This window comes from Vicugna pacos, chromosome 20 (genome assembly GCF_048564905.1).
Source record: "Vicugna pacos chromosome 20, VicPac4, whole genome shotgun sequence".
NCBI classification, from domain to species: Eukaryota; Metazoa; Chordata; class Mammalia; order Artiodactyla; family Camelidae; genus Vicugna; species Vicugna pacos.
Genome location: NC_133006.1, coordinates 26,806,624 through 26,834,516, shown reverse-complemented (window position 1 = coordinate 26,834,516; position 27,893 = coordinate 26,806,624). Strand labels below are relative to the sequence as shown.

Here is a 27,893-nt window from a genome sequence, read left to right as displayed (position 1 = left end):
AACCACTGAACTTGTCAACATAAGCAGCTGAAAATCTGAAATGTATTTATTTTCAAAATATGCGTGGATTTTTCTAATTATCTTTTTTTGTCTCTGATTTCTGTCATATTTTAATTATAATTGGAGGATATATTATGTGTAATTCCAGTCCTGTTACAATTGCTAAAATTCACTTAGTGACACAGTATGTAGTCAGTTTTTGTGAATGTTCCAGGCAACCTTGAAAGGAATAAGGATTCTGTGGTTGTTGAGTGGGATGTTCTATATATGTCAAGAATATTAACTGTGTTGTTCAACAGTTTTATATTTCTATAGGTTTTTTTCTCTTTGCTGCAACAATTATTAGAAATAGTTATCTTTCACCATAACTATGCTTTTGTCCTTGGTTCCAGCAGGTCTGTTATTATTATGTAAGATGATACTGTATTTTATGTGTATACAAATTTATAATTGTCATCTCTTCCTATCGAATTGAATCATGCATCTTTATGAAGGGGCTATCCTCATCTCCACATCTCATTTGTGCCTTAATGTCTCCCTTGAGCTACAGCAGCTTTCATTTTGTTAATAGCTTTATGATGGGTTGGCTCTGAGGATCTGATCCTGTGGGTTTTATTCTCCTCTCACATGCCACATTATTTCAATTTTTGGCTTATGGCATTTGGAGCCAACAGAGTTTGAATTTGGGCCATAGACTCTTGTGAAAATTGGCTTATTGTTTCATATGGTCAGTAGAGTCTTTATTCAATTTCTTCTTTTCCTTTGTAGCTGAAGCTGAGAAAGGCAAGTTTCCTCACTGGACAGAGATAACTTCAGACAGTTCTGGAGCCACGTTTCGGGGGAGTCAGCTCAGCAGGTCTGACTGAGTTCAGTGGAAGGACAGGCTGAGTGGGCTCCATGCTCAGAGGAGAAAACACATTCTTGTTTCCTACAGTTCTCCTTTTCAAGTGACGCTACCTCTCTGATCAGAGAGCTTCTGTGGTTGTAGTGATGTTTCTGGCCTTTCTGATACGATAAGTCCAAAGCACATGATGGTGGAGGGTTCTTCTCTATGGGAAATATGGCCATGGTGAATGCAAATTATCTCTCCTTGGCTAAAGTCACGGGATAAGGAGCATTTGGAGGAACTGCCTGCACACTGCTACTTCTCAGCTTCTAGGTTTTCCTACAAAGAAACCCAAGTTTATATATGAGTTACATGGTAGTAGTGGTGTGTGGTTGTAGTCCTTAGGGATTACAGATTTATACCAGTATTTTCATTCTGACTCTTCTTTTATAAGTGGTTTTGGGATATTACCTCTTACCCTCTGTTCGTCCACTGCATCTGAAGCTATAGACCACCCAGGATGGGCAATTTCTCCAAGGCAGCCAGTGGCTTTGATGGTCATTTACCTCTCTGGAATCAAGCTCTTCCTTCATTTTCCACCTCTGAACATTCCCCTTACTTTTTTTTTTTCCAAGATAAGCATTCATTTAACACGATTGTTAAAATTTGATAAGGTATTTAAACTTATCTGAAAATATATTATTAGATCTGGGACCACAGAATTTATCAAATTATGTTGGCAAAGATTGCACAGTCATTTGTATATAGTGTGTTGGAGAAAGCATGTTCAGATGTATTGGAACAGAGACATCATAACAACAATCCTGGCCAAAGACAAACCAATCTAACAAATAATAATGAAACTTAGTATTAATGGTTAATGAGTAAATTGCCTGTGGCTTAAGAAGAAAAGCCAGAACAAATATGATGGCTGAGAAATGTGGACATGTTTCCAATTACCACCTGGGTAACCATCTTGGTTTTGCCTCCACTAGGCAAGCAGCTTTGGGAACTGCGGTTTCTTTACATGATACTACCAATTTACACAATATTCCTTTAGAATCATCCACATATTTATTATTTCTGTTGCTTCTTTTCCTTTCTGCATCTCCAAGCTACCATATGGGATAATTTTATTTCTCCCTAAAAAAACTAACTTTTGTTTTTCTCTCAGTGCTAGTCTACTTTTGCTGGATTCTCTGTTTTTGTGTGAAAGTGGATGAACTTAAACTTAATTTTTGATGATGAATTTTTTGATAGATTATAGAATTCTAGACTAGTATTTATTTTCCTTTAGCACCAAATAAGGCATTCTAAGTATTCTTAGGAGGAGAATTTCAGATAACCTTGTCCATAGAAACAGAAGTCGGCCTTTATAGAATTGTATTTTTTAGTCATTTTTAAAATCTATTTGTTCCTGATTGGTCATTCCTTTCCTAACAAAACTGTATCTTGTAACTTATATTACCACTGGTCCAGTCAATGACCTGTTTTGATCAAGGCACACATTCATTGTTAAAAAATCACAGAGGTCCACTTTTGTTTCAATAATCAATGATTAAAGAGTTACCAGTACAATTAATTGACATACAACAAGAAAGAAATTGTATTATCTGTAAGTTTGGAGGAAATGCCTGATTTGACCAAGCTTAATGTGACACAAAAACTCATAACTCACCTCTTGCCAATGTCTTCACTGCATTTTTTTGGTCTGAATTATCCTCTTTTTCTGTACAATTAATATTAGAAAAATAACTACCCATGTCTGGATGTTCCTTACCTGACTAAGAATCATTCCAGTCAGAGTGGTAGAAATTAGTGCTCCTGTCATTCCAACTAAATTTGTAACTCCTTTAAGAAATCCATAGTATCTATAAAAAATGAATGATAACACACAGATGCAAAGTAATACAAATGCTGCAGGAAAAACCTAGTGAAATGAGGTTTAAGAGAGGTTTGATTTGCTTTCCTAAATTTCCCTTTCCCCCTACTCAAATTCCATTAAAATGTCTGAAAAAACATATGGATATAAGTAAATTTCTGGTTGCACCACAGAGTCAGAAAGGTTGGCTTTAGCAGTAAAGAATATCAATATATTGAGAAAATGAGATCATATTAGAGTGAAAGCCAGCAGAGTTAGAAAATCTATGAATACAGTTGAGAAGTTCCAAAGGTGATGTGTATTGATAATAGGAACTAGTTTGGGATTAACACAAAATTGAAGGACTCTGTTCACCTGGTCTATTCTCACAGTCCCAGAACTACTGGCCCCAGTGATTTCTCCCATTATTCAGGCAAGGAAATCAGAAACTTGTTTCAAGCCACTGTGACTGGCCAGTCCTGAGTGCCAAAACCAACCTCAGCAGAAGGTAAGCTACAAAAGTAGGGAAGCCACATAGAATAATAGATAAAGTATGGGTCAAATCCATCAGCTGTAAAGAACAAGGAAGTGCATTTTGGGGAGCAGAATCCCGTGTCTGATCAAGAAATTATTTCTCTCCAGGACAGGGAGTCTTTGCCTTTCCTGCCCAACAGATTTCACCATTAAAGGTCCTGTGTTTTTACCTTTTCCCTTTTATGAGAGTGGCGGCTTTCTGTTTGTTTTGTTACGTCTTTTATTTCTTTGGGTCTTCCATTCTTACTCTGCCTTTACATGCTGAATATGGGAGAGAGTATATAGCTTGTTTACTAGTCTATGAGTCTCTAGGCTGAGAAGCATCACATCTGGACCTATAGTCCCTGGATTGTGGAGCTGTATGCAGTCACCAGGTAGAAATTTGAGTTGGCTCGTTTTGTGGAGCTGAAGAGTGTCTTTTTAAAAAAATTATTATTTTTTAAAAATTTTTTTATGGCCATAGGCTCCTTTTTTTTTTAACAATGTTGTGTCAAATTCCACTGTAGAGCACAATTTTTCAGTTATACATGAATATACATATATTCATTGTCACTTTTTTTTTTCGCTGTGAGCTACCACAACATCTTGTATATATTTCCCTGTGCTGTACAGTATAATCTTGTTTATCTATTCCACATTTTGAAAACCCAGTCTGTCCCTTCCCACCCCCCACCCTCTTGGCAACCACAAGTTTGTATTCTATGTCCGTGAGTCTGTTTCTGTTTTGTATTTATGTTCTTTTTTTAGATTCCACATATGAGCAATCTCATATGGTATTTTTCTTTCTCTTTCTGGCTTACTTCACTTAGAATGACATGAAGAGTGTCTTTTAATGTGTGAAGAAGAACATTTATGCTTATAAGCAGCCACAGGTGCAGACTGGGGCAGAAACTGTCAATTGTCCCCAGTAATTATTGTTGCCCTTTTCATTTTAGCAATAGAATTCCTGGGATTTTGGTGAGAACATGGCTACTTATAACTTTGTGAGCCCTTGTCATTTTGCCTTCATAAACCCCTTCCCCTATAAAAAATTTTTTTAATTTTATTTTATGACTGTGTGTATTGAGGAACTTTTCATTTAAATTGTCAGATTTATTGGAATGAAGTTGTTTATAATATTCTGTTATTTTCTTTATTATGAGCTAAGACTTACCACAATGCACTTTTTCCATTGCTTATACTGATAATTTTTCCCTTTATTTTTCTTCATTAATCTTCTTTATTTCATTAATTTTACTAGTTTTCAAAGAAGCAACTTTGATATTGTTGGTTTTATGTATCATTTTTGGCCCTAATCTTCATAATTTCTTTTCTACTTTCTTTGGGTTTAATTTGCTACTTTTCCCCTACTTGAGATATAAACATGATTATTGATTTTAAGACTTAATTGTCTTTCAATATATATGTTTAAAGATATACATTTCTCATGGACATGATTTTAAATACATCCCACATGCTTTGAAATGTCATATTTCATTGTAATTTAGTTATGAAGTATTTTCTAATTTCAAATATGATTTCCTCTTTTACCTAAACATTAATTTCAAAGCAATGGGAGTTACCTATCTTTTGCTTTTGGTAGTAACCTTAATTTCATTATGATTAAAGAATATATTCTGAATGATTTCAGTCACTTAAAATGAACTGCAGCTTGTTTTATGATCTATCATATTGTTAATTTCAGAAAATGTCCCATGGGCAATTGAAAAGAATGTAAATTCTCTCCTTGTTGAGTGCAGTGTTCTACGTATGCCAACCAGGTCAACTTGTTAACTGTTGTTGTAATCATCCATATCCTTACTCTTGTCTACCTCTTTTTTTGTATAAGCTATTGAAAGAGATGTGTGAAAGTCTCTTTCTTCGTTGTAAATTTGCTTAGTTCTTTGGATTCTCTCGACTCATGATGAATATAAATTAAAGCTGTATGATTTGGTTCCAAAAGAAGTATAATTCTGACATTTTTCTCTTTACCACTATGATATATCACCCTTTATTTCTAGTAATGCCCCTTGCATTAAAGTCTATTTTATCTAAGATTAACATAGTTATTCCAGATTTCTTTTGGTTAATATTTGTTTGGCATACCTTTTCACATTCTTTTATTTCATCCTTGATGTATCCTCATGTTTAATGTGTTTTTTATTTGCACCACAGAGCTGCATTTCCTTTTTTATTGAGTTTGACAATCTTGATACTTGGAGTATTTCATCTATATTAATTTAATATAATTACAGATATACTTGTGATTATATTTATCTGCTCATTATTTGCTATTTGACTTCCTCTTTTTCATTGTACTTTTTCTTTCTTTTAGAGTCATCCATTTTCATTTCATTTTTCCTTCTATGACATTATTTCATTATTTTTTCAGCACTGAAGATATTATAACATGCACTCTTCACTGAAGTTTATACTTTTACTATGTTCTCTATAATGCTGGAATAAAACTTTTTTTAACTCTATGTATCTCCCTCCTTCTCTTTGCATTATTTCATCCTGTATTTTCATTTCTTAGTGCCTTTTATATCTATATGCATTTCAACTCACAAGGTACTCTGTTTTTAAAGACAATAGTCTCTTAATTATATGCATATTTACCCCACTATTGCTCCTCAGTCTGTCTTGCATTTTCAGGTTTCATCAGGGATAATTTATTTTTGGCTGAAAATTTCCTTTCAGTATTTCTTTTAGTGAAGATCTGGTGGCAATTTCTCTGTTTGCCTGTTTGTCTGAAAACTTTTTTTATTTTGCTTTGATTTTTGAAGAATATTTTCACTAGGCATAAAATTCTAGGTTGGCATTTACTTTTTAGCAGTTTATAGAGCTTATTTCATTATCTTCTAGCTTTCATAGTTTCTGTTGAAAAGTCAGATGTCAGGCTTACTATTGCTACTTGCAAGTAAGATGTCTTTTCCCTCTGGTTCCTTTTCAGATTTTTCTAGTTATTTTTGGCTCTTGGTTTTCAGCATTCTTACTATATATATTAATTTTTTAAATTTACATTTTATCGTGGTTGAAATTCACAGAGCTGTGTGCATGTGTGGTTTGCTAACTTTCATTACTTTTGGGGTTTTGGGGGGCCTTCTGTTAAAATATTGTTTATGTCACATTTTATCTCTCCTTTCCTTCTGAGACTTAAACAGATTTATTAGCCTTTTCAATTAATTCCATGTTTCTGTTGCTTTCTTTTCTTTATTTTCTATTCTTTTACTATATATACTTTAACCTAGATTTTGTTAATGTTTTCTAGTTTACCAATCCTGTCTTCTCTTGTAGCTAATTTATCATTAAACCTATCTATCTATTAAGATCTAATTTCAGACTTTTTTTTTCAGTTCTAGAACTTTCATTTGATTTTTTTAAATAGATTTCAATGCTGGTCAAATTGTTTACCCTTTCATCTATTTTCTTCAGTTTTCCCCCTGGTTTCTTGGGTCTATTAATCATAGATACTTCTTGCCTGATAACTTTAATATCTGTATCAGTTGTAGGACTATTTCTAATGGCATTTTATGGTACTGGTCACATGGTCCTGTCCCTTGGCATGCCTAGTAATTTTATTAATGCTGCACATTGTGAATAAGAAGCTACAAAGACTTTAGAATATACTATATTTTGCCAGAAAAGATTTACTGTTTTCTCTAATAGTTAAATTTGGAGGGGAGGAAAGTGATCACTTTAACTTAATCAGGGGATGAACTGAGAAGAGACTAGGTTTCAATTTTGAAAGGACTCAGTTTATCTCTGGTATCCCCCATCCCCATTCCTTGGGTATAGCCCTTCATGTTGTTAAGTAGAGAGCTCAGTATATTCAGCTGGGTCCCTCCAGGCCGTGGTAGATCTTCTTTCCTTAGCATAGATGGTATGGGAAATTCTGCCATGTTTCTTACAGATTTTTAGCTTTTTTTTTTTTTTTTTTTTTTTTTTTTGCCTCTTACCCTATTGAACTTCAGAATTCAACAAACATCTCCAGGAGAGAAACTGACTTGGTGTTTAAATTCCCTTAATTTCAAATTTTGCCATGCTAGCCCTGTGCAACTGCCAAATGGTTGGCTAATTTCTCTGTCCAGAGCAGCAGGCTTCTACCAGGGTCAAACCTGGATTATCAGCCTTTTGCCAATTTTCAGGCCCCAGAGAAGAAGTGGAGGGATTGTCAGCTCACCTCTCCAAGATGTAAGCTTCCGATGTCTTTGGTCTTATTGGTTTCTGCTGCTGTCTGATTCCTTTCAGTGAATACTTATAATATTTTATCTGATCTTTTCAAGTTTTTCCCCAGCTGGAATGTCAGTCATACACAAACTGCTCAATCCTCTGTGGAAGTTTAACAATTTTCTCAAATTTTGCTTTATGGTTGTAAAACGTTAGATGCATAGAAATAACTTCTTATGTATTAATTATAAAATATTCTTTATCTGTAGTAATGTATCTTGCCTTAAAGTCTACACTGTCTGATCTATTTTAATTTATTTTACATTTAATCTATTACATTTTGGTTTTACTTTTATTTCAATCCAGATTAACTTACAATTTGGAATATTCAGTTCTTTTATATTTCATGTTTTTCTGATACATTTGACTTAATATGATCATCATTCCACTTTTTCCCACCTATTCTATATCCGTTTTTATTCCTTTCTCATTAATTTAAAAAATATCACTCTCTTTTTACTTTTATTAGCCCTCAGTAGTTACCTTACAGGTAATATGTATCCTTGACTTATTATAGTCTAATACAAGTTAATGTTTTAAAAACTCCAATTAATGAAAGCATCTTAGGACACTTAAATTCATTTATTCCCTCTCATCTTTTGTGCTATTTACTGTTGTGCATTTAAACTTACATATATATTTATACCATATAGGGTGTTACTGTTTTTGTGTGTGAATTCAGTAATTATTAGATTTACTCTAATATTTTCCCTCTCCATCTCTCTTCATTTGTTCCTACACCTCTGTGCTTCATCTGTGATTATTTTATTTTTGCCTGAAGAATTCTCATTTAATAATTCTTTCACTGGAGATCTGTTGCTAATGAATTCTCACAGTTTGCCTGAAAATATTTTTATATTACCTTAATTCTTGAAGTAAACTTTTCCTAGACACAGCCTTCAAGGTTAACAGTGGTTTTTATTTGTTTGTTTACATATTAGGGATTGCCTTCTAGATTTCATAGTTTCTGTTGAGAAGGCAGATGTCAGTATTCTTATTGCTCCTTGAAAGTAATATGCCTTTGCATAAGGCTCTTTTTAGGAGACCTCTCTGTTTTTTGGCAGTTTTGCTCTGACAAGACTAGGTGTGGTTTTCTTTGTATTTATCCTATTATATATCCTGTACATATAACACCTTTAATGACTATGTTCTCAGATTCAGAAGTCTTTAGCATGCTGTGGTGGTGGGAAAAGATTTAACCTACTTTTTACTGAAAGAGGTGCTTTCATTCCATGATTAGAGATATAAACAGAGTCCCTAGTATCAAGCATCCTGAGTACCATGACAATTCCTCTGAAAATCATTACACATCCACAGTATGAAGCAGTTCACTGATGTGAGAGTAGCAAGCTGGAACTCTTTATGCTGGTATGTGTTTGACATGAGGAATATAAACAACTTTGAGGTTCTTTTAATGCAGGACAATTATTTGGACAATAATTAGCTCTAAAACTGCTTATTCTTCAGCTGCAATAGCCCATAGTAAAAGTATTTTGGAAGTGTAAATAGTCCATGAAGTAGACTTTCAATTTTATTGATTTTATATTTTGGTGTAATAATGATTTAGTAGAACCTAAATAAGATTCAGACGTCTGATACGAATGATCAATAGGCACATGAAAAAATTCTCAATATCACTAATTATCACAGAAATGAAAATCAAAACTACAATGAGGTATCATTTCACATCAGTCAGAATGGCCATCATTCAAAAGTCCACAAATGATAAATGCTGGAGAGGCTGTGGAGAAAAGGGAACCCTCCTTCACTGCTGGTGGGAATGCAGTTTGGTGCAGCCACTGTGGAAAACAGTATGGAGATTCCTCAAAAGACTAGGAATAGACTTACCATATGACCCAGGAATCCCACTCCTGGGCATATATCCAGAAGGAATCCTACTTCAAAAAGACACCTGCACCCCAACGTTCATAGCAGCACTATTTACAGTAGCCAAGACATGGAAACAGCGTAAATGTCCATCGACAGATGACTGGATAAAGAAGATGTAGTATATTTATACAATGGAATACTATTCAGCCATAAAAGCTGACAACATAACGCCATTTGCAGTGACATGGATGTCCCTGGAGTATGTCATTCTAAGTGAAGTAAGCCAGAAAGAGAAAGAATAATACCATATTAGATCACTTATATGTGCAATCTAAAAAGAAAAGAAAAGACAAAGACAAACGAACATAAATACAAAACAGAAACAGAATCATAGACATAGAATACACATTTGTGGTTGCCAGAGGGGAGTGGGGTGGGAAGGGACAGACTGGGAGTTTGAAATTTGTAGATACTGATAGATATATACATAGAATAGATAAACAAGTTTACACTGTATAGCACAGGGAAATATATACAAGATCTTGTGGTAGCTCATGGTGAAAAAGAATGTGACAATGAATACATGTATGCTCATATATAACTGAAAAATTGTGCTCTACACTGGGAATCGACACAACATTGTAAACTGACTATAACTCAGTAAAATAAAAAAAGTTAATGGTATAAAGTTTCTGTTTGGGGTGATGGTAAAATTCTGAAGATGGATGGTGGTGATGTTTGCACAAAAACATGAATGTACTTACTGCCACTGAACTGTGCATTTAAAAATGATTAAGATGGTAAATTTTACATTGTGTGTATTTTGTTACAATTTAAAAAATCCCCTGTATGTAAATAAAATACCAAAAATAAATAAAATAAAATATAGTATTAATTAAAAAAAATTTTTAGAAAGATTCAGATCTGAACTATACTTTAGTCCCACATGGAGGGAAATTCAAGGGTGCATCTCTCAGTCAAAATTATTAAAAGTAATTAAAATCTTCCCATTAAGAATGTCAAGGGAATGACAGTACCTTCTTAATGCATCACAGAGCATCTTTAAAATCTTCTGTGCTTGTCTACTCTTGCTACCCACCAAAGAGATGGTCACTACATTCCCAGGCCTTCTCTGTCTCAGTCAATCTCACTTCCCAAACAAAGTTTCTCATAGAACAACATCTGTGTGTCTCTTCTTCCTTCCAGAACTTCTTTCTTGTCACCTCAGTTCTACTCAAACAAATGTCATGCTTGTCCTATTCTTCAGTTCTAGCAAAGATCAAATTCTCCTAAAAGGACAATTTAGAAATTTATCCATTAAAGGAACTCTAATAGGCAATGGAGGTATATGATTAGGAACACGTGTCATCTCCATTCCACTAATAAAAAAGTTTAAGCAATATAATTTGATATGGTTGCAATTTAATGCACATATGCCCTAGATATTGAGGATGAACTAGCTTAAGAGACAAAGAATTTTCCCAAATTGTATATTAGTATATTCTCTCCGACCCTATAAAATTATCTGGCTAACATGAAATTTGGGCCCATTGGAATGACGTATCTCAGGTCAAGTTCTATGTTATCCAAACCATTGCTGGCTGAGGTATTTCCCATCCTACTGACCAGGTGTTGGCAAATAACACTAGTGAGGAGTGACTACAGCTAGTCAGCTGTGGAGGCAGACATATGGAGGTATGAACCCTCCCTCTACTTTCCACTAATCATGTGACTTCACATATATTCATTTAAAAAATGAGGCACATAAAAGTAATAAATGGTAGCTATCTAAAATTTCCTTTATCTACTTGCATGTACATTCTTAATTTACCTGTTTTTCAAACTGCATATGGCTCAGTTGGCATTGTGCATTCTATATCAATTAGTTCTTTTATGTCTTTATATGATTCGAAGTAATCAGAATATTTGTAGGCATTTTAAAAGAGGGTCTCAGAGCTGAATAAATTGAATGGATACTTGTCTTCATTACTCTGGCATTCACCTTGTATAGATCTGATGGGCAAGAGTCTTTACAGAATTGTGACAAAGGGGCTTATTCTTGATTGATTTTGCCTGTCTACCCCAGGACCACTGCTTTACAAAACTTCAGAGAATTCTGTTCATATTGGGTCTGTGTTCTCCAGAGACTGTTAGCTCCATAAAGTACAACATGAACAGCACCTCTGAAGTTGTGTAAATGGCAGAACTGTTTCCATTAGTCACACTTATATCTAAAAGAGGCATAACATAGTAAAATGAACAAAAGTTTTTTGCCAAATAGATCTGGATTAACATCCAAGTGGTGACATCTTAGTCTGATAATTAAGTATCTAAACTTTATGTCCTTAGTTATAAAGTAAATATTATTAATTGATGGATTTTCATAAGAAGTAATAATATATAAACATGCATATAATAACAATATTAATAGAGCAGCTAATCCTTATACATGTTTACTATGCTCCAGGCACTATTTATATACTTGACATCTATTAACTTATTAACTTATTTAATCCACTTAATAACTTTATAAGGTAAGCATTTTCTTATTACTCCCACTTTATTGGTGAGAAACTGGCATAGAGAAGGTAAGTAATTTGCTTGAGGAAAATGGTCAAGAAACCAATAGTTTGACTCTAGAATCCGCGCTCTTAATCATTCAGCTATACTTCATCATATATATATATATATATATATGAGTTACATACACTTACATATATCATGAGGTACCTAATTATTACTCAAGTTATGTCTGACCTGTATAAATGCTTCTTCATAACTTTTGGCTTGCTGGCCATCAACTCCAAAATAGTTGAAATCTTAAAACACCCTTGAGAACTTGGATATAAGAAAGAAAGAGATTTTATAAACCCTACCTGGGAGCGATATCCAAGGCATTTATTAATATTCCGCCCAAAGCAAAGCTTCCTGATGCACTAGCAAGTATCAGGAAAATGATAATGCTATAGAAGCTGGAACTCGGGTAAAGCAGGCATAGGCTGAAGAGGGCAGGCAGGAGAAGTCCTGGGGAGTGATTCAGACAACACAGTCAGGTGCATCCCAAAGATGGGGATGAAGTGCCCCAAGTGCTTGAAGCTCCTTACCTAGCGAAGTGAAGAGTTTCCGGATGGTGAGTAAGCTGAAAATATTCCTGGACTGGAGGGTATCTGACATATGACCTGCTAGGATACTAAAAATCCAGGCAAACAAGTTGGGGAGGGAAGACAGCAGCCCATTCTGGGGAGGAAATGTTATTGTAAGAGTAAGTATGAGAGAGAGAGTAATCCCTACATTGAAATTCAGTGTCTAAAATTTGTGCCATCCTACAGGAAACCATCAACATACAACCCCAGAAGACACTACTCAAGAGAAAGAGAAAAGCAGTTTTGAGACCAGAAACAGTTGTCACAATCTGCCTAGTCTTCTATTTCTAATATCATGGGATGTGAAAGTTCTAGATGGTTGAGTGGAAAACTAAGACAGGAATGGGAAATGCCGTCCCTGGAAAAAATGACAGAGATAAAGATAACAATTGAAAACATGTATAAGGTGCTTATTCTGGACCAGCTGCTCTTAATTCTTGCAACAAATCCATGGAAGATAAAATCGAATCACAGCTTAAATGACCTCACTGTTGCACTGGCCCCTAGCCTGGGTTACTGTAAGTTCATTAAAGAAGGCCGCAAAGTGGCAAGCCTAGACTCCATTTCCAAGGAGTCTTTTCTTGTTATTATGGCATCAAACTACAAAAGGTTCCAGGCACTAGTGATTCTCCAAATCAGGCAACCAATGAGCATGCCAGTCCTTTCAGAGCAAGATGTTGAGTCATGGGTTCACAACCCAGGACTCTTTGACTTGCCTCTGGGGAGAGGGTTGGTAGGAGCTGGGAAGGGTGGTAGAGCCTGGCCAACTGACTTTCAGGGAAGATTCCCAGTCCCTGCAGAGAACAATGGTATTGAGCCTTAAGTAATACACAAGGGTGATCATACAGCGGGTGGAAGGTAGGGAGTCTGTGGGAATGTGGGCGAGTGTGTATTGTTGTGTCTACACCTTTTGTTCTGGGCATTGTTGACATAATGATTGGAAACAGTGAGTCTCCAGGTAGAGAACATTAGCTAAACAGTACTGGTGGTGGGGGGAGATCAAGAGCTAGGATGAGAGTCATGGGGGAAAAAGAAATGAGTGCAGAGACCTTCATAAAGTTAAAAACAGAAGAACAGAAGGTATGCTTACCTCTCTTACATTAACATGGAACTTGTAGTTGATAAACATTGGTGTATACAAACTCAGGATGCTATTTGTCCAGAACATGGCAAAATTACAGAGGGAAATGACCCAGAGTGGAAGACTCTTAAGCATAGCCTTGATGGGCAGAGATGATGTACTTGATCTGTCCTGGAAAGGAACCCATTAATCGTTAGCACATTATGACAAGCTGGAACACATTTCATTTGGTGCAGAATCTGAGAGATACCAAAGTGGAGCATCTGTGTTTTACCTGGTGGGCAAGGGAGGACGTGATGTATTCCTTCTCACTAATGCTTATACATGGGTGGTCATTTGGGTCCTCATAAAACAGAATGAACCAGAAAAGAGTTAAGGCACAGCCACAAGCACCTATCAAAGCAGGACAAGTTAGAATTGGAATTGTTTCTGTCTGTAGTGAATTTCTTTTCTAAATTGACATTTTTCATTTTTGGTTCAAGAACCTGGACTTCCTCTTTCTTTCTTGAAACTTTCTTAACAAGGCTCACATTTTTGTTAGCTTTCCCTGTATTCACAGCAGCCTCTCCCAACAGAATGAAAATTATAGAAATGGTGGTAAGCCCTGTGGCCTCTCCTAATCTAACCTCTGTATCTCTCCACTAAGGTCAGCCGGGCCTCCCTGCTCTTAGGCCTTCATCTCCACAGATTCTTAACGTGTTCTACTGTGAGAGTATGGAACAGTGGAGCCCACACAGGGCTTGACAATCACCCAGTTTTGAGAGCTAGACCTTAGCCACACTCCTAAGATATAGCCTAGGCCTTAGGGATCATCCAAGTCTGATAAGAATTTGCCAGATTATTTGTTGGTTTTGAATTTTTTATACTAATAATCTGATCATAAGGAATACTCTTTTAGGACCAGGGGTATATAGTGCTCATTAGTCAGTCTACCAGAGATGCGTTCATTCATTCGACAAATATTGATGAAATGCCCATTATGTACTATGCATGATTCTAGGTACTGGGAATACAGCAGCGAATAAAACAGACAAAAAGCCCTGCCTTCAGAGTTTACTTTCTAATGGATGAGCAAAAGAGATAATGAAAAGTAAATAAATAAAAGGTAGTAAATGTCAGTGACAAGAGCTATGGAAGGAGGTTACGAGGGGAGGAAGGAAGGGGTACTATGCTCAGGGAAGGCTGGGACATGGATGTGGGGCAGGCATATTCCAAGCAGAGAGATAGAAATGCTAATAAAGAATCAAAAGGAAATCTAAGAAATCAAAACATCGTAACAAAAATGAAGAATATCTTTAATGGGCTCATCAACAGACTAGACAAGATCAAAGAAAGAACTATTGAACTTTAGGAAATGTCCATAGTAATTTCCAAAGCTGAATTGCAAATAGAGAAAAAGAATAAACAAGACACAACAAAATATCCAAGACCAAAATTGTGGGAAAGTTACAATGGTATAATATATGTGCAATGGAAATATCAGAAGGAGAAGTAAGAGAACAAAAACAGGAGAAATACTTGAAGCAGTAATTACTGAGAATTTCCCAAAAGTAACGATTGGCACCAAACCATAGATGGAGGAAGCTCAGGGAAGATAAACAGAGTTAATACACACAAAAATTATACCTAGGCATATTATGTTCAAACTGCAGAAAATTAAAGATAGAGAAAAATTCTGAAAGAAGCCTGAAGGGAAAAAAGACAGGGGAGCTGGGTTTAAATTTATAATTCTTAGATTCCACTGGTCACAAATCCCTGGTCACTGATCTGGGGCTTGACCGCTTCTGTTCCTACCCAGATCCATTCTCACACTGCTAGGAGTTTTGAATGGCTCTGGTAGAAATTCTTGCCTTCTCTATCATGCTCCACCTATATTCCCTGCAAATAGCTTTGTCTGCTACCCACCTTGGCCAAGCCTCAATTCAATGAATGTGGGAAAGAGTCCTGCCAGGTCTGAAAAAGTCTTGGCTGTATATGAGCAAAAATTTCTGGGAGTGATGACTAGAAAGGTCATGAGTTCTGATGAACTTCTAATCATGATGCCACAGACTTCTACCCTATGAAGAGGGCTTGGCAGGAGGGAGTCCAGAATGGGCTCGCAACAGTGTGGAATCCAGGACAAGGCACCTCTTGCGTGGGCTTCAGAGCAGCTCTGATGGAAGCCATAAGTGATCTCTGCAAGGGCTCTTCATAGTAGAATGGGTCAGACACTAGCCAGATGTAAGTTGAGGGGAGAGTGGGTGGCTAGGAAACAGAGGCAGTGGGTATACACAGATTGTGCAATAATTTTGACTGTTAAAAGGGAGGTAGCTTGAAAGAGGAGGCAGGGAAAGGGAGACATTATAGAGATTTGAGAAGAGCAGAGAAGTTTTGAGAAGTTGAAGTAGTATTTGTGGAGAGAAACACAGCAGGACAGCCAGGTTGTTTTAAGTGCAAATATGAGTGTGTGGTTCACTTTGCTCTGTTTGGTAATTTTCGCCAGCAATTATCAGCTGCCTGAAGGCAGATATTATTTTGTTCTTTAAAAGAGTATTGATTTGATTTAGATTTATTTAAGTTTATTGAGAAGACCATTCAAATGGAGCAAAAAAAAATCTTGGTTTTGGTTCTGCCTCTGCCACTAACTTGAGCAGGTCATTTCATATCTATGGGCACTGGGTTGATTTATTGTAAAAGAGTTGTGGAGGCAGGTACTTAAATCTCTATACTGCTACCATCTAAATGATGACACTTGTCCTCTATTTGAAGTGATAAGAAAAAGCACATGGCAATTCATGGTAAGGCTGTTATCATAGTATAATGCATATAGTCCCTTTCTTTGAATGGGACACCCATGAGAATTGCAAATGACATATGTTGCTGTACACATGTATATGACGTTGAGATGGGAATACAACATGAATATTGGTGCTCGTCCAACTTTTGATCAACAGTGTTGGGCAGCAATAATTATTGAAAAATTTTTCTTATGTGGAGCTGAAACTTCACCTTCCTTGTAATTCCTGCATGTTAGGTTTTGTTTTGTAATGCAGAGCAGGTATACATTTCTCTTATATGACAGTCCTACAAGGTATGCTGTCTCAAGTTTTCATTTCACTAGGCTAGACAGTTCCAAGTTTTCCAGCCCCTTTCCTGATGCAGGGTTTGTGTATCATCACTAGATTTAGTAAGAACATTATATTTGGTTTTTATTTTAATGTTTAAAAAATACTTAATAATAACTGGGATTTTATAGAAAGAGACTCACCAAAAATATAAAAGACCATGGGCCATCCCAGGGAGTCAGAGATGAATCCAGTCAAGAGCATGACAACACAGGGTCCTAGCAGGAGTCCTAATCAGAAGGCACAAAGAACATCTCTAATGAATGCAGGCATCTGGAAGTCAAGAAAATGTAGCTCCATGGTAGCAGTGAACAATTTCCAGTGAAATAAATTTCTATAACATAAACACTGAGCAGAACAAAATAATAAAATATTTGTTTTTCTCTTTTTTCTGTTGTTTAAGATAAGGAAGCCTCTTTTCCATCCAAGACAATTTCCACATCTTTTAAAGTGAGGATGCTGGAATAGATGGTTTCCAAAGCCTGAAAGTTCAAAATACACATGTTTCTCATGGCTCTAGGGAAGAACACGCTAGACTGAGAAGACAATGGGATTAAACATGCTAGGCCCTACATCATTACCTGATATACTCAGAGTGGTGAGTCGGCCTTGTTCCAAAGGAGGAGCCCACTTGACCCATATTACTTGCTGAGTTGTAAATGCTATCCCCTGAAAGAGTGATTAGAACATTTGATCTCCAATACTTTTTAAATTCACCTTCTGTGAATTTAAACTTTTGGCTCAGTTTTTGCATTCTCTTCATACCTGGAATAGTCCCTGGAGTATTCGGCACACAATGACCCAAATTTCTCCAAATTCAGCTGCCAGAGGGATGAGCAGGGTAAACAGAGAGCTGAAGAATAATGCAAAGCCAGTCATTTTCTTTATGGAGTATATTCCAGATAAATATCCAGCAGGAATTTGGGCGATGAGTACACCATAGAAGATGGAACTTAAGATGATCCCCTGTATTTCAGGGCTCCAGTTATACACAGGGTTCTGAAAGAAAAAGGAGACACATCCAGCCACTCTGCATATGGTTTTCTATGATGTTCAGGACAGCGGGAAAACTGGTCTTCCAGCTTATCCCATGTAAAGTATCTGCCCTCTGCCTAATATCCTGTCATGGGACTTCTTTATTCTTTAGAACATCATTTTCTGTGTATAATTACATTTTACGATTAGTATGATGCAGACACAATATTTTGGGAATCTTTATTTCTTATCAAATATGACAATTTCTGTCTGTTAGTGGTGTAGTTAGACCATTCACATTTAGAGATTATTGATATATAGTTGGATTAAAATCTACCATCTTTTAGCTTTTCTTGCATGGCAGGCCTGCTAGCAATAAACTTCCTTAGTTTTTATTTGCCTGAAAATGTCTTTATTCTCTTTGATTTTTGAGGTAATTTCATTGATAAAGAATTCTAGCTTGGCAGGTGGTTTTTGTTTTTTTTTTCATTACTTTAAAGATTTTATTTTATTTTTTCTTCATGTTTGAGTGGTGTCTGGTAAGAAGTCTTCTGTAATTCTTATCCTTGTTCCTCTGTAGGTAAGGTTTTTTTTTTTTGTTTTTTTGTTTTTTTTTGCCTCCTACTTCATTCAAGATGTTCTCTTTGTCTTGGTTTCCTGCCATTTAAATATGTATGTCCAGGTAATTGTACTTGTTGATCATTTTTCTTTTTGGTATTTATCCTGTTTGGTGTTCTCTGAGCTTCTTGGATTTGTCATTTGGTGTCTGCCATTAATTTCAGAAAGTTCTCAGCCAATAATTTTTCAAATATTTCTTCTTCCCATTTTCTTCTTTTCTATTTTTTCTGATATTCTAGTCATGCCTATGTTACACATTTTGGCATTGTCCACAGTTCTGGGATGTTCTGTTAAAGTTTTTTTTTTTTTTCTTTCATTCTCTTTCATTTCAGCTTGGGAAGTTTCTACTGACCTGTATTCAAGTTCATTGATTCTTTCTTCAGCTATGTTAAGACTACTTATGAGCTCATCAAAGCATTCTTTATATGTTATAGTTGCATGATTTCTACTATTTCTTTTTTATTCTATTTAGTTGTACCCATCTCTCTACTGACAACCTGTTACTGCACATTGCAATTTTTTTTCCATTAGAGCCCTTGATACATTAATTACAGTTATTTAAAATTCTCTGTCTAAGAATTCCTACATACGTGTCATATCTGAGCCTGGTTCTGATGATTATGTTTAAAAAATCAAGGTGCAATGCACTGCATATAGAGTATTATTTTTAAGGTAAATAGGGGTGAAAATAAGAAAATATTTTCTTATTTGCCTATGCATTCATAAAGGGACATATGAAGAATACAGTAAAAAAAATACAGTAAAAAAAATTCTTCCCACCTATTTCCATTTTTTCTCCCGTACTACATCTTCTGATAGGTAACAACTCATTACCTTCCATAGATGAAATTAATAAAACATGTAAATATACTGCACGTTCAAAAACTTAAACAAGGAAGAAAACTGGTCTTACTTCTACTTCTCATTTAAAATGCTTTACCTTTTTTCACTTGTCCAAACTTCTTGATTCTAAAGAGGCCCTAACTCTTGGTTTTCATTCTTCTTCCCATGGAAGGATTCACACAAGAAAGCCCTTTACAAATACTGAGGCATACTTTAGTCACAGGACATGTTTATTTAGGTTACTACTGGCAAGGTAGATTAAGATTTGACCTTTTTCTAATTGTTACTGTCATATCAATTAAGATAACAGTCAAGTTCTACATAAATTAGTTGGCAAGATAGAATTTTAAACTTATGACTGTGGATAATATTTTTGATATACCTTTATGTTATCCTGGAGCTCCTTTGTGGAGGTGTTGGATAAACCATGTGGTTCTGTGCTGTTCACCATTGCTATCATTGTGAGGTTTATACATGCACGCTGTGATATTATCACAACATTAGAGAACTGCAGGAAGAGTGCGAGTCCATAGCGAATGGAACAAAAATTTGGAGCTGGAACATAGAACAGAAAGTATCCACTGTTAACACAGCTGATATCAAAACATACTTTAGGAAGGGCCACTCAGAAATTTGGACTCCTGGAGATTAATTTAAAATTTTATTGTACTAACTGGTCTTTGAGACGTTATGATACAATAGGAAAATGTGGGACTAATCTTATAATTTTGTAGCTCCTAAAATATAATCCTTACTAGAATGTCCCAGAAAATTAAGCCAGTCCTCAAGGTGCTTTGGCTCATGTCCATTTTAAAAGGACCACTTACAAATACTGAGTTACTCTTGGCAGTAAGTCCCCTTAATAACAAAAAAGACTTTTCTCAAGTAAATGCTTTATTCTCCAAATGTATATGAATAGTCTGGTTGATAAACTCAGATAGTACATTGTACAAAGAAATTGCATTTAAAAAATGCCATGTATTTGAGGTAGTTTCAAGCTAGAGTAGTCAATGTGGTGTTGGTGTAAGGCCAAAACAAATTCATCCAATAGGAGAAAATAGGGAGTCCAGAAAGAGATGCATATATATGGTCATATGCTTTTGAATAAATGTACTAATGCAATTCCATAGAGGAAAGTATAGTCTTTTCAACAAATGGCACTTAATCAAGAGAAATAAAAACATGTATCTACAAAAAGACAAGTACTGAAATGTTTATAGCATCTTTATTCAAAATAGTGGAACGTTTGGAATGGATGAACATACTGTAGTGTGTCAATACAATGGGTATTACCCAGAAATATAAAGGAAGGAAATACTGATACACTCAACAATCTGGATGAATTTCAACAAATATATGCTCAAGTAAAGAAGCCAAACACCAGAGAGTACATATTAGTTTTATGAATTTCAAAAATAGGCAAAATTAATTTATGTGGCTAGATATTAGAATATCAATTCCCTCTTGGTGTGGAAGACTGGAAAGGGACATGATGGGACCTCAAAGTAATGTAATGTTCTATGAATCTTGCTTATAAGTTTATACTTATCTAAATGTACACCTAAGATCCATTATTTTATTTTATATAATTATACCCCAATAAATATTAAAATATTCAATAACGGTATTGGGAAAGCTGGACAGCCACATGCAGAAGATTGAAACTCGATCACTATCTTACACCATACACAAAAATTAACTCGAAATGGATTAAAGACTTGAAGCTAAAACCTGAAACCATACGATTTCTAGAAAATGTAGGTGGTAAGCTCCTTGACATAGATCTTGATGATTTTTTTGAATAACACTAAAAGAAAAAGCAACAAAAGCAAAAATAAACAAGGGGGACTACATCAAACTAAAAGACTTCTGCACAGCAAAGAAAATCAACAAAATGAAAGGCTAACCTACTGAATGGGAAAAGATATTTGCAAATTAAAAATCTGATAAGGGGTTAATATCCAAAATATATAAAGAACTCATACAACTCAACAGCAAAAATCAAACAAAAAAAATCTGATTAAAAAAATGGGAGGAAGAACACATTTTTCCAAAGAAGACATGCATATGTCAAGAAGTACATGAAAAGATGCTCAGCATCACTCCTCATTAGAAAAACACAAATCAAAACCACAATAGGATAGCATCTCACACTGGTTAGAATAGCTATTATGAAAAATACAAGAAATAAGTGTTAGTAAAGATGTGGAGAAAAAAGAATTCTTGTACACTGCACTGTTGATGGGTGCAGTCAATATGGAAAACAGTATGGCAGTTCCTAAAAAAATTAAAAATAGAACTACTGTATGATTTAGCAATTCTACTTCTGGGTATTTATTTGAAGAAAATGAAAATACTAACTCAAAAAGATATCTTCACCCCCATGTATGCCTCAGAATTATTTACAATAGCCAAGATATAGAAACAACCTAAGTATGTCCATTGATGGATGAAAGAAAACGTGGTGAATATATATACAATGGAAGATTATTCAGCTATAAAAAAGAATGAAATCTTTTTTTCTTAAATTGAACTATAGTTGATTTACAATATTATGTTAGTTTCAGGTGTACAACAAAATCATTCAATACTTTTATAGATTATATTCTATTTAAAGTTATTACAAAATAATGGCTACATTTCCCTGTACTGTTCAATATTTCTTGTTGCCAATTTATTTTATACATAGTAGTTTGTATTTCTTAATCTCCCATCCCTAGCTGACACCTCTCCTCTTGCCTCTCCCCACTGGTAACCACTAGTTTGTTCTCTATATCTGTGAGTCAGTTTCTGTTTTGTTATATTCATTTGTTTGTTTTATTCTTTAGATTCCATATATAAGTGATAATATAGAATATTTGTCTTTCTCTGTATGACTTATTTCACTAAGCATAATACCCTTTAGGTCAATCCATGTTGTTATAAATGGCAAAATTTCATTCCTTTAATGGATGAGTAATATTTCACAGTGTGTGTGTGTATGTGTATGTATGTATGTGTGTGTGTGTGTGTGTATATATATATATATATATATATATATATTACATTTTCTTTTATCCACTCATCTTTTAATGGGCACTTAGGTTGCTTTTATATTTTAGATATTGTAAATAATGCTGCTATGAATATTGGGATGCATGTATCTTTTTGGTATTAAATCTTTAACCTTTTAAAACTAAAGTATAGTTAATTTATAATGTTAGTTTCAGGTGTACAGGAAAGTGATTCAGTTATATATGTGTGTGTGTGTGTATTATATTCTTTTTCAGATTCTTTTCCATTATAGATTATTGCAAGATAGTGACTATAGTTCCCTTGCTATACAGCAAGTCCTTGTTATCTACTTTATATATAGTAGTGTGTATATGTTAATCTCAAATTCCTAATTTATTCCTTCCCCAACCCCCTGCTTTCCCCTTTAGTAATCATACCTGTGAGTCTATTTCTGCCTTGTAAGAAAGTTCATTTATATCATTTTTTAAGATTCCACATATAGGTGATAACATATGCTTTCATACAAAAAGAATAAAATCTTGCCATTTGTGACAACATGGATGGACCTCAAGGGCATTAACACTAAATTAAATAAGTCAGATGGAGAAAGACAAACACTGTGTGATCTCTCTGAGGTGTGGAATCATAAAATAAATAAATCAACAGAGAACAGATTAGTAGTTGCCAGAGGTGGGACACAGGGGTGGGGAGCAGTATGAGAAATGGGTTAGGGAGGTCAAAAAAAGGGGGGGAGGGTGAAAAAGGAAGAAAAAATTTATAGGAAATTATGTGGCTTAATCTAAGCAATTAATATGTTCCAGAAAAGATTAGTGGCAATTAGATTTCTACAAATAAAATTATATCTCTACAAATAAAATTATATCTTAAATTAAGTGAAATTTATCATTGTGGGTTGAACTCATTATAACTCAAATAACTGTTATGGGATGTGTAGGAAGCAGAATAATCCTGCCTCCCCCCACCAAAAAAATATGCAGACAGAGACTCTCTGATCACATATCGGATTGGCACAGATCCAAAAGCACATTTGTTGGAAGCCTGAAAGAAAAGAGGAGGAAACCTATGTTGTTACAACTCAATGAAGGATAATTAGGTGTTTCCTTAGTTACATTTTTAAATTGTCTGTGGTTGGTATAAAGATATAAAACTTGACTTTCAAATACAGTGATAATTTCTTCTTTTCCTATCCTCCTATCTTTAATTTCACAGTCCCACTGGATCAGAACCACCAGTGTATTATTGATTGTATCAAATATCCTTGGTTTTATGTCATTATTCCTGCCTGACTTAACACAGAGTGATTCTAAAGTTTCTACATTTTGGATAATATTTGTTGAAGGTTTTGTTATAGATATGCTTTATGCTTTACAAAATATATTCACTTTCTACTGCTGTGTAAAAAAAAATCAGAAACAATGGCTTGAAACAACACCCATTTATTAGCTCACAGTTCTGTAGATCAGAAGTTTTAGCATGGTGTGGTTGGATATTCTGCTCCTGGTGTCAAAGGCTAAAGTCAAGGGATCAGCCAAGGTGAGTTCTCAGCTGGAAGTTCTAAGGAAGGATCTATTTCCAAGCTCGTTCAGCTTATTGGAAGAATTCAGCTTTTTTTTTGTGGATATAGTACTAAAGTTGCTATTTCCCTGCTGGCTGTCAGCTGAGAGCTACTGTCAGGTTTAAGAGGCTGTTCACATTACTTGTCATGTGCCTCCCCCAGCCCTTCTCTATCCCCAAAGCCAGAAAGGAAAATATCTCCCTTATGTTGAATCCATCTCATGCTTTGAATCTCTCTAATTGTTCTCTGACCTCTGGACCCAGATTAAAAGGGCTCATGTGATTATATCAGTCTTACTTGGATAATTTCCCTATTTTAAGATCAGCTGATTAGGGACCATAATTAGATCTGCAAAATCCTTTCAAGCAGCACCTCACTTAGTGCTTGCTTAAATAACTGGAGGAAGGTGTATGTACACCAGGGCCCAGAATCTTGGGGGCAGTCTTAGAATTCTGCCTACTACAGTTCACCCTCTGGTCCCAAAAGATCCATGTTCATCCCATATGCAAATCATATTCACCCCATCCCGATGTTCATAAAAATCTCATCTCATTACAGTATCAAGTCTAACATCTCATCAAAATCTCATTAGCTCAAATTTCCAAAATCTCATCATCCAAATAATTTAAAACAGGTGTGGATGAGGCATCTAAAAGTAATCCACCCTGGGCACAGTATCTCTTTATCTGTGGACTTAATGAAACTAAATAAGTTACATGCCCTCAGTGGTCCCACCATACAATGGTAGGACAGGCACAGGAAAACTGATACAGAAATTCAAGTTCCAAAAGGGGAAGAATGGAGAGTAAAAAGGAATCATTGATCTGCAAGACTTTTGAAATTCAGCTAGATAAATGTTGGATTTTTCTTGAGGCCTGGGGATAATCTTTGTGGCTCTTGGAGCTCTCTGTTTATCCTCTGCGCTTTGGTTTGGTTTCTATCCCATATTCATAGTTGCCTAATAGTTTTCATTGGAAATGAATGTTAATTATATTTTTCTATATCAAGATGATACATATAGTTTTCCTTTAAAAATTAACTTGTGTTGAATCATAGTTACCTATTTTCTAATGTAAAACTACTCTTTCATTCTTAGGATAAACTGGACCTAGTTTTTGTGATTTTTAAAAATGTTTTTATAAATTCTTAAATTTGTTTTGCTAATATTTTGTTAGGATTTTTGTGTCTTTTATAGGACTGTTAATTTTGCTTTACATAGTTGAGGCTATTTTATTTAGTTGTATAAGTATTTTTTAATATAATCCTACTGAATTGGATTTTATATCATACAACATTTTTGAAGAATTGTTTAAAGCAGTAAGAGATTTAAAAGAAATGAAGTAAATCAGTAATTAAAGAAATTACAATATATTCACGCCAAATTCATGTGGAACTCTAAAAAATGATGGAAGTTCATCACGTACAAATGTGGGATACTCTATATATATATATATTGTTAAGTGAAAAAAAAAGCATTGGTGACTGGAAAATTATTTTTTCTAATCTTCCTTTGTAAACAGATAAGAATATTAGATAAAATGTAGTTAAAATAATATTTCATTGAAAGTATGGATAATCTGTCAGGAAAGATAAACTATTCAGGCCAAAGATTTAGTGAAGACCAGAGTCCTCAAGGAGTAAACTGATTGGTTGAAGGAAGATTCTGCCTGAAGATATTGATCTCAGGATTTTTTGTTTTTTGGGGGGTTTTTTTGTTCGCCTCCTAGGGAATGGGGAGTCAAATATCAAAGCCCTGGCAATGGGAAGGTCTAGTAAGAGAACTTCTCCCTAAATGGTTAGATGGCAAAGAATTAACTGAGTCAGTCAAGGGTGAGTGTACTGCCTCCCAACATTTCCAGGGAGACTGACAAAATTTTTTGCCCTGTTTAAACCTTGAAACTGAGCAGAAGGATGAAAAGGACACCTCAGAAATTTAATCATCACCCAGCTCTACCTGTGACTTGCAGCCTCAACTCACTGTCCTTGGGTCCTCTAAAAAATATCTCATGTACACATACATGCTGAGGATGACTTACTCCAAAGTTTTCTAAACAGCCTCATCCTTTCTAAAATTCTCCAAAGGTAAAGGGAAGTGAATGGACCTGGAAAGCTAAAGGAAACACTGGGAAAATCCTTAGAGGAGGATAACAAAAACCTCTAGAGGGTAAAGGGGAAGCAATCCTCATCATGTATGGAGGAGGACTTGCCATAGTTAGTTAGGGGTGCCCTTTCGAGTTTTGTTCATTTTTTTCTTTCCACATTGTTCCAGGAAGAACAGGGATTACTTCTAAATAAGTCTTGAGTTAAAAAAAAATCATAAAGGGTGTTCTAAAATGCTTGGGACTTAGTAACAGTAAAATATTGCATGTCAAACTCATGGAAAGTTAGAGCAAAATGTACATCCCTAAACATATTTATCAGAAGAGAGAACTCAAAGACTTGAAACAAAGACAAAGGGACAAACCCAAAGAATCTAAAAGGAAGGAAATGTTAAGCATAAGGATAGAAATTAATTGCATTATGTTTATGTATATAACTATTCATATCTTTTATATGTTTATATGTTTTATATGTTCATAACGTTGAAATACTCATAAAATTTGAATGCAGATGAAAGACAATATAAAAATATCAAAGTAATTAAGTATCAAAATTGATACAAGAAGAAATATATAATTTAGCAGACCATTAACCTTTATACAAATTGAAAAAGTATACAATCTGTTGCCCACCCCTTCTTCTGGAATTTTGTTTCCCATGACATGGATATAACTCCAACCTGAAGGCAGTAATTCCTTACTGTCTTTCCCCTGCCCTGCTCAAGATAAACAATCTAAAAAAAAAGTTATGTAGATATCCAACTGTTGCTGGCCAAGGGTGTGAATGACTCAAGAACATTGGTCCTGCCTCACTTCCATCCATGGATCTCTTTCTCTTTGAAATAGAACCAAAATGATGCACCTCTTTCTGATAGTCTCCACCAAGAGATAAACAGGCAAGTGTATAACAATCAAAATAACAAAGTACGAACAACCAACATACATGGATTCTTTTCATTTAGGGTTTTCCTAATGGAAAACCACAGCAAGACTCATTTTTTTTCATCTGCTTTCCTGAACACTTCTAAGACTCCATTCATGATTTAATGAAAAAAAAAATTCTCTCACATGGAATCTATGGTGTCATATTTCAGAAGGAGAAAGCCTGTGTGATGAGATAGGGAATAATTCCTACCTTTCCTGGGAGGGAGCTGGTTATCCATTTGCCTAAGTGTGTTCTGGTTGCTTCTTTTCTTGCTGAAAGGTTCGTTTTCTACCCACTACAAGTGCAAAACACACTGATGTCAGCATAACACAGGGAGGAACTGACCAAAATCCACCTAGCATTCCTGTCTGATTTAAAACATCCAGCAGAGGGAAACTTGCTTTGTTACACGAGTGCCCATTCAACTCTTAACATGCTCTTGCTTTGACATTTCACTTTTATGATATTTTTGTTGATTAAAAATATACAGGAAACCTGAAAACAATAGAAAGTAAAAAAAAAAATCCTGCCAAATCATAATTTTATATCCAGTGAAGATAGCCCTCAAAAGTGAAAGAGAAATAAAGACTTTCACAAAACCTGAGGGAATTCATTGCCAGGAAACCTACCCTGCAGGGAGTGTGAAGAGAAGTTTTTCAGACAGGAGATTACTAAAGGTCAGAAACTTGGATGTACAAAAAAAAAAAAAAAGGAAAAACATCAGAAAAGGAATTAAAGGTAAAATAAATTCTTTTACTTTTCTTATATCTTCAGAGCTAAAAGATCTACTTTTTAATATCACCCTTACAAGGTGAGGCAAATCATCCTTCACACCCTCCCTACTCACTACCCTGGACAAAACGACCCCTGCTGCCAGGTCTGTATTTACTGGTGAGAAGCTCAGCAAAGTGGGTGAACGAAACAAAGAGGTTTCATTTCAGGCAGCCCTTTTCAGTTGGAGGTCAGCACCAAAATGAGCTGGCTACACATTGGTCTACACCTTGAATTTTGACCATATCAGCTTATATGACACGAGATGCTCAAAAGACACTCAAAATTGCTAAAATTGGATTTGCAAAGTATTTTTAAGTGATCAGATTGTCAACCACCATTATTATACACTGGAACATCTTCTGGGGCTGCAGTTTATTTCAGTACACACACACCACCACATACATCACATATTTATACTCTCCATCACACACACTACACCACTCACAGATGCACAAGCAACATACACCACACAATACAAGCTTCTCTTGTCTATCTACATAA

At 35.2% G+C, this 27,893-nt stretch overlaps 1 protein-coding gene across 6 annotated transcripts in view; it reads right to left on the bottom strand.

Moving 5' to 3' along the window:
- Positions 1-26,908, bottom strand: part of SLC17A1 (solute carrier family 17 member 1) — a 47,867-nt gene extending 20,959 nt beyond the window's left edge. For 3 of the 6 annotated variants that reach the window (XR_012062012.1, XM_072944723.1, XM_015234613.3), the window contains exons 1-10: positions 26,829-26,908; positions 19,407-19,579; positions 17,354-17,587; positions 17,170-17,257; positions 16,732-16,818; positions 13,759-13,877; positions 13,494-13,655; positions 12,365-12,497; positions 12,137-12,284; positions 2,607-2,697 (exon numbers count right to left, since the gene is read on the bottom strand). Coding sequence is in view for 4 of the 6 variants with exons in the window: in XM_072944723.1 (XP_072800824.1) it covers positions 2,607-2,697; positions 12,137-12,284; positions 12,365-12,497; positions 13,494-13,655; positions 13,759-13,877; positions 16,732-16,818; positions 17,170-17,257; positions 17,354-17,587; positions 19,407-19,579; positions 26,829-26,856 (1,263 nt within the window). In the remaining 2 variants the exon portion in view is untranslated. Of the gene's footprint in view, positions 1-1,088; positions 1,166-2,606; positions 2,698-10,297; positions 10,550-12,136; positions 12,285-12,364; positions 12,498-13,493; positions 13,656-13,758; positions 13,878-16,731; positions 16,819-17,169; positions 17,258-17,353; positions 17,588-19,406; positions 19,580-26,828 lie in introns of those variants that run through there. The other 3 variants (XM_072944724.1, XR_012062013.1, XM_072944725.1) reach the window with 3 other exon arrangements.
- Positions 26,909-27,893: the final 985 nt, after the last annotated feature.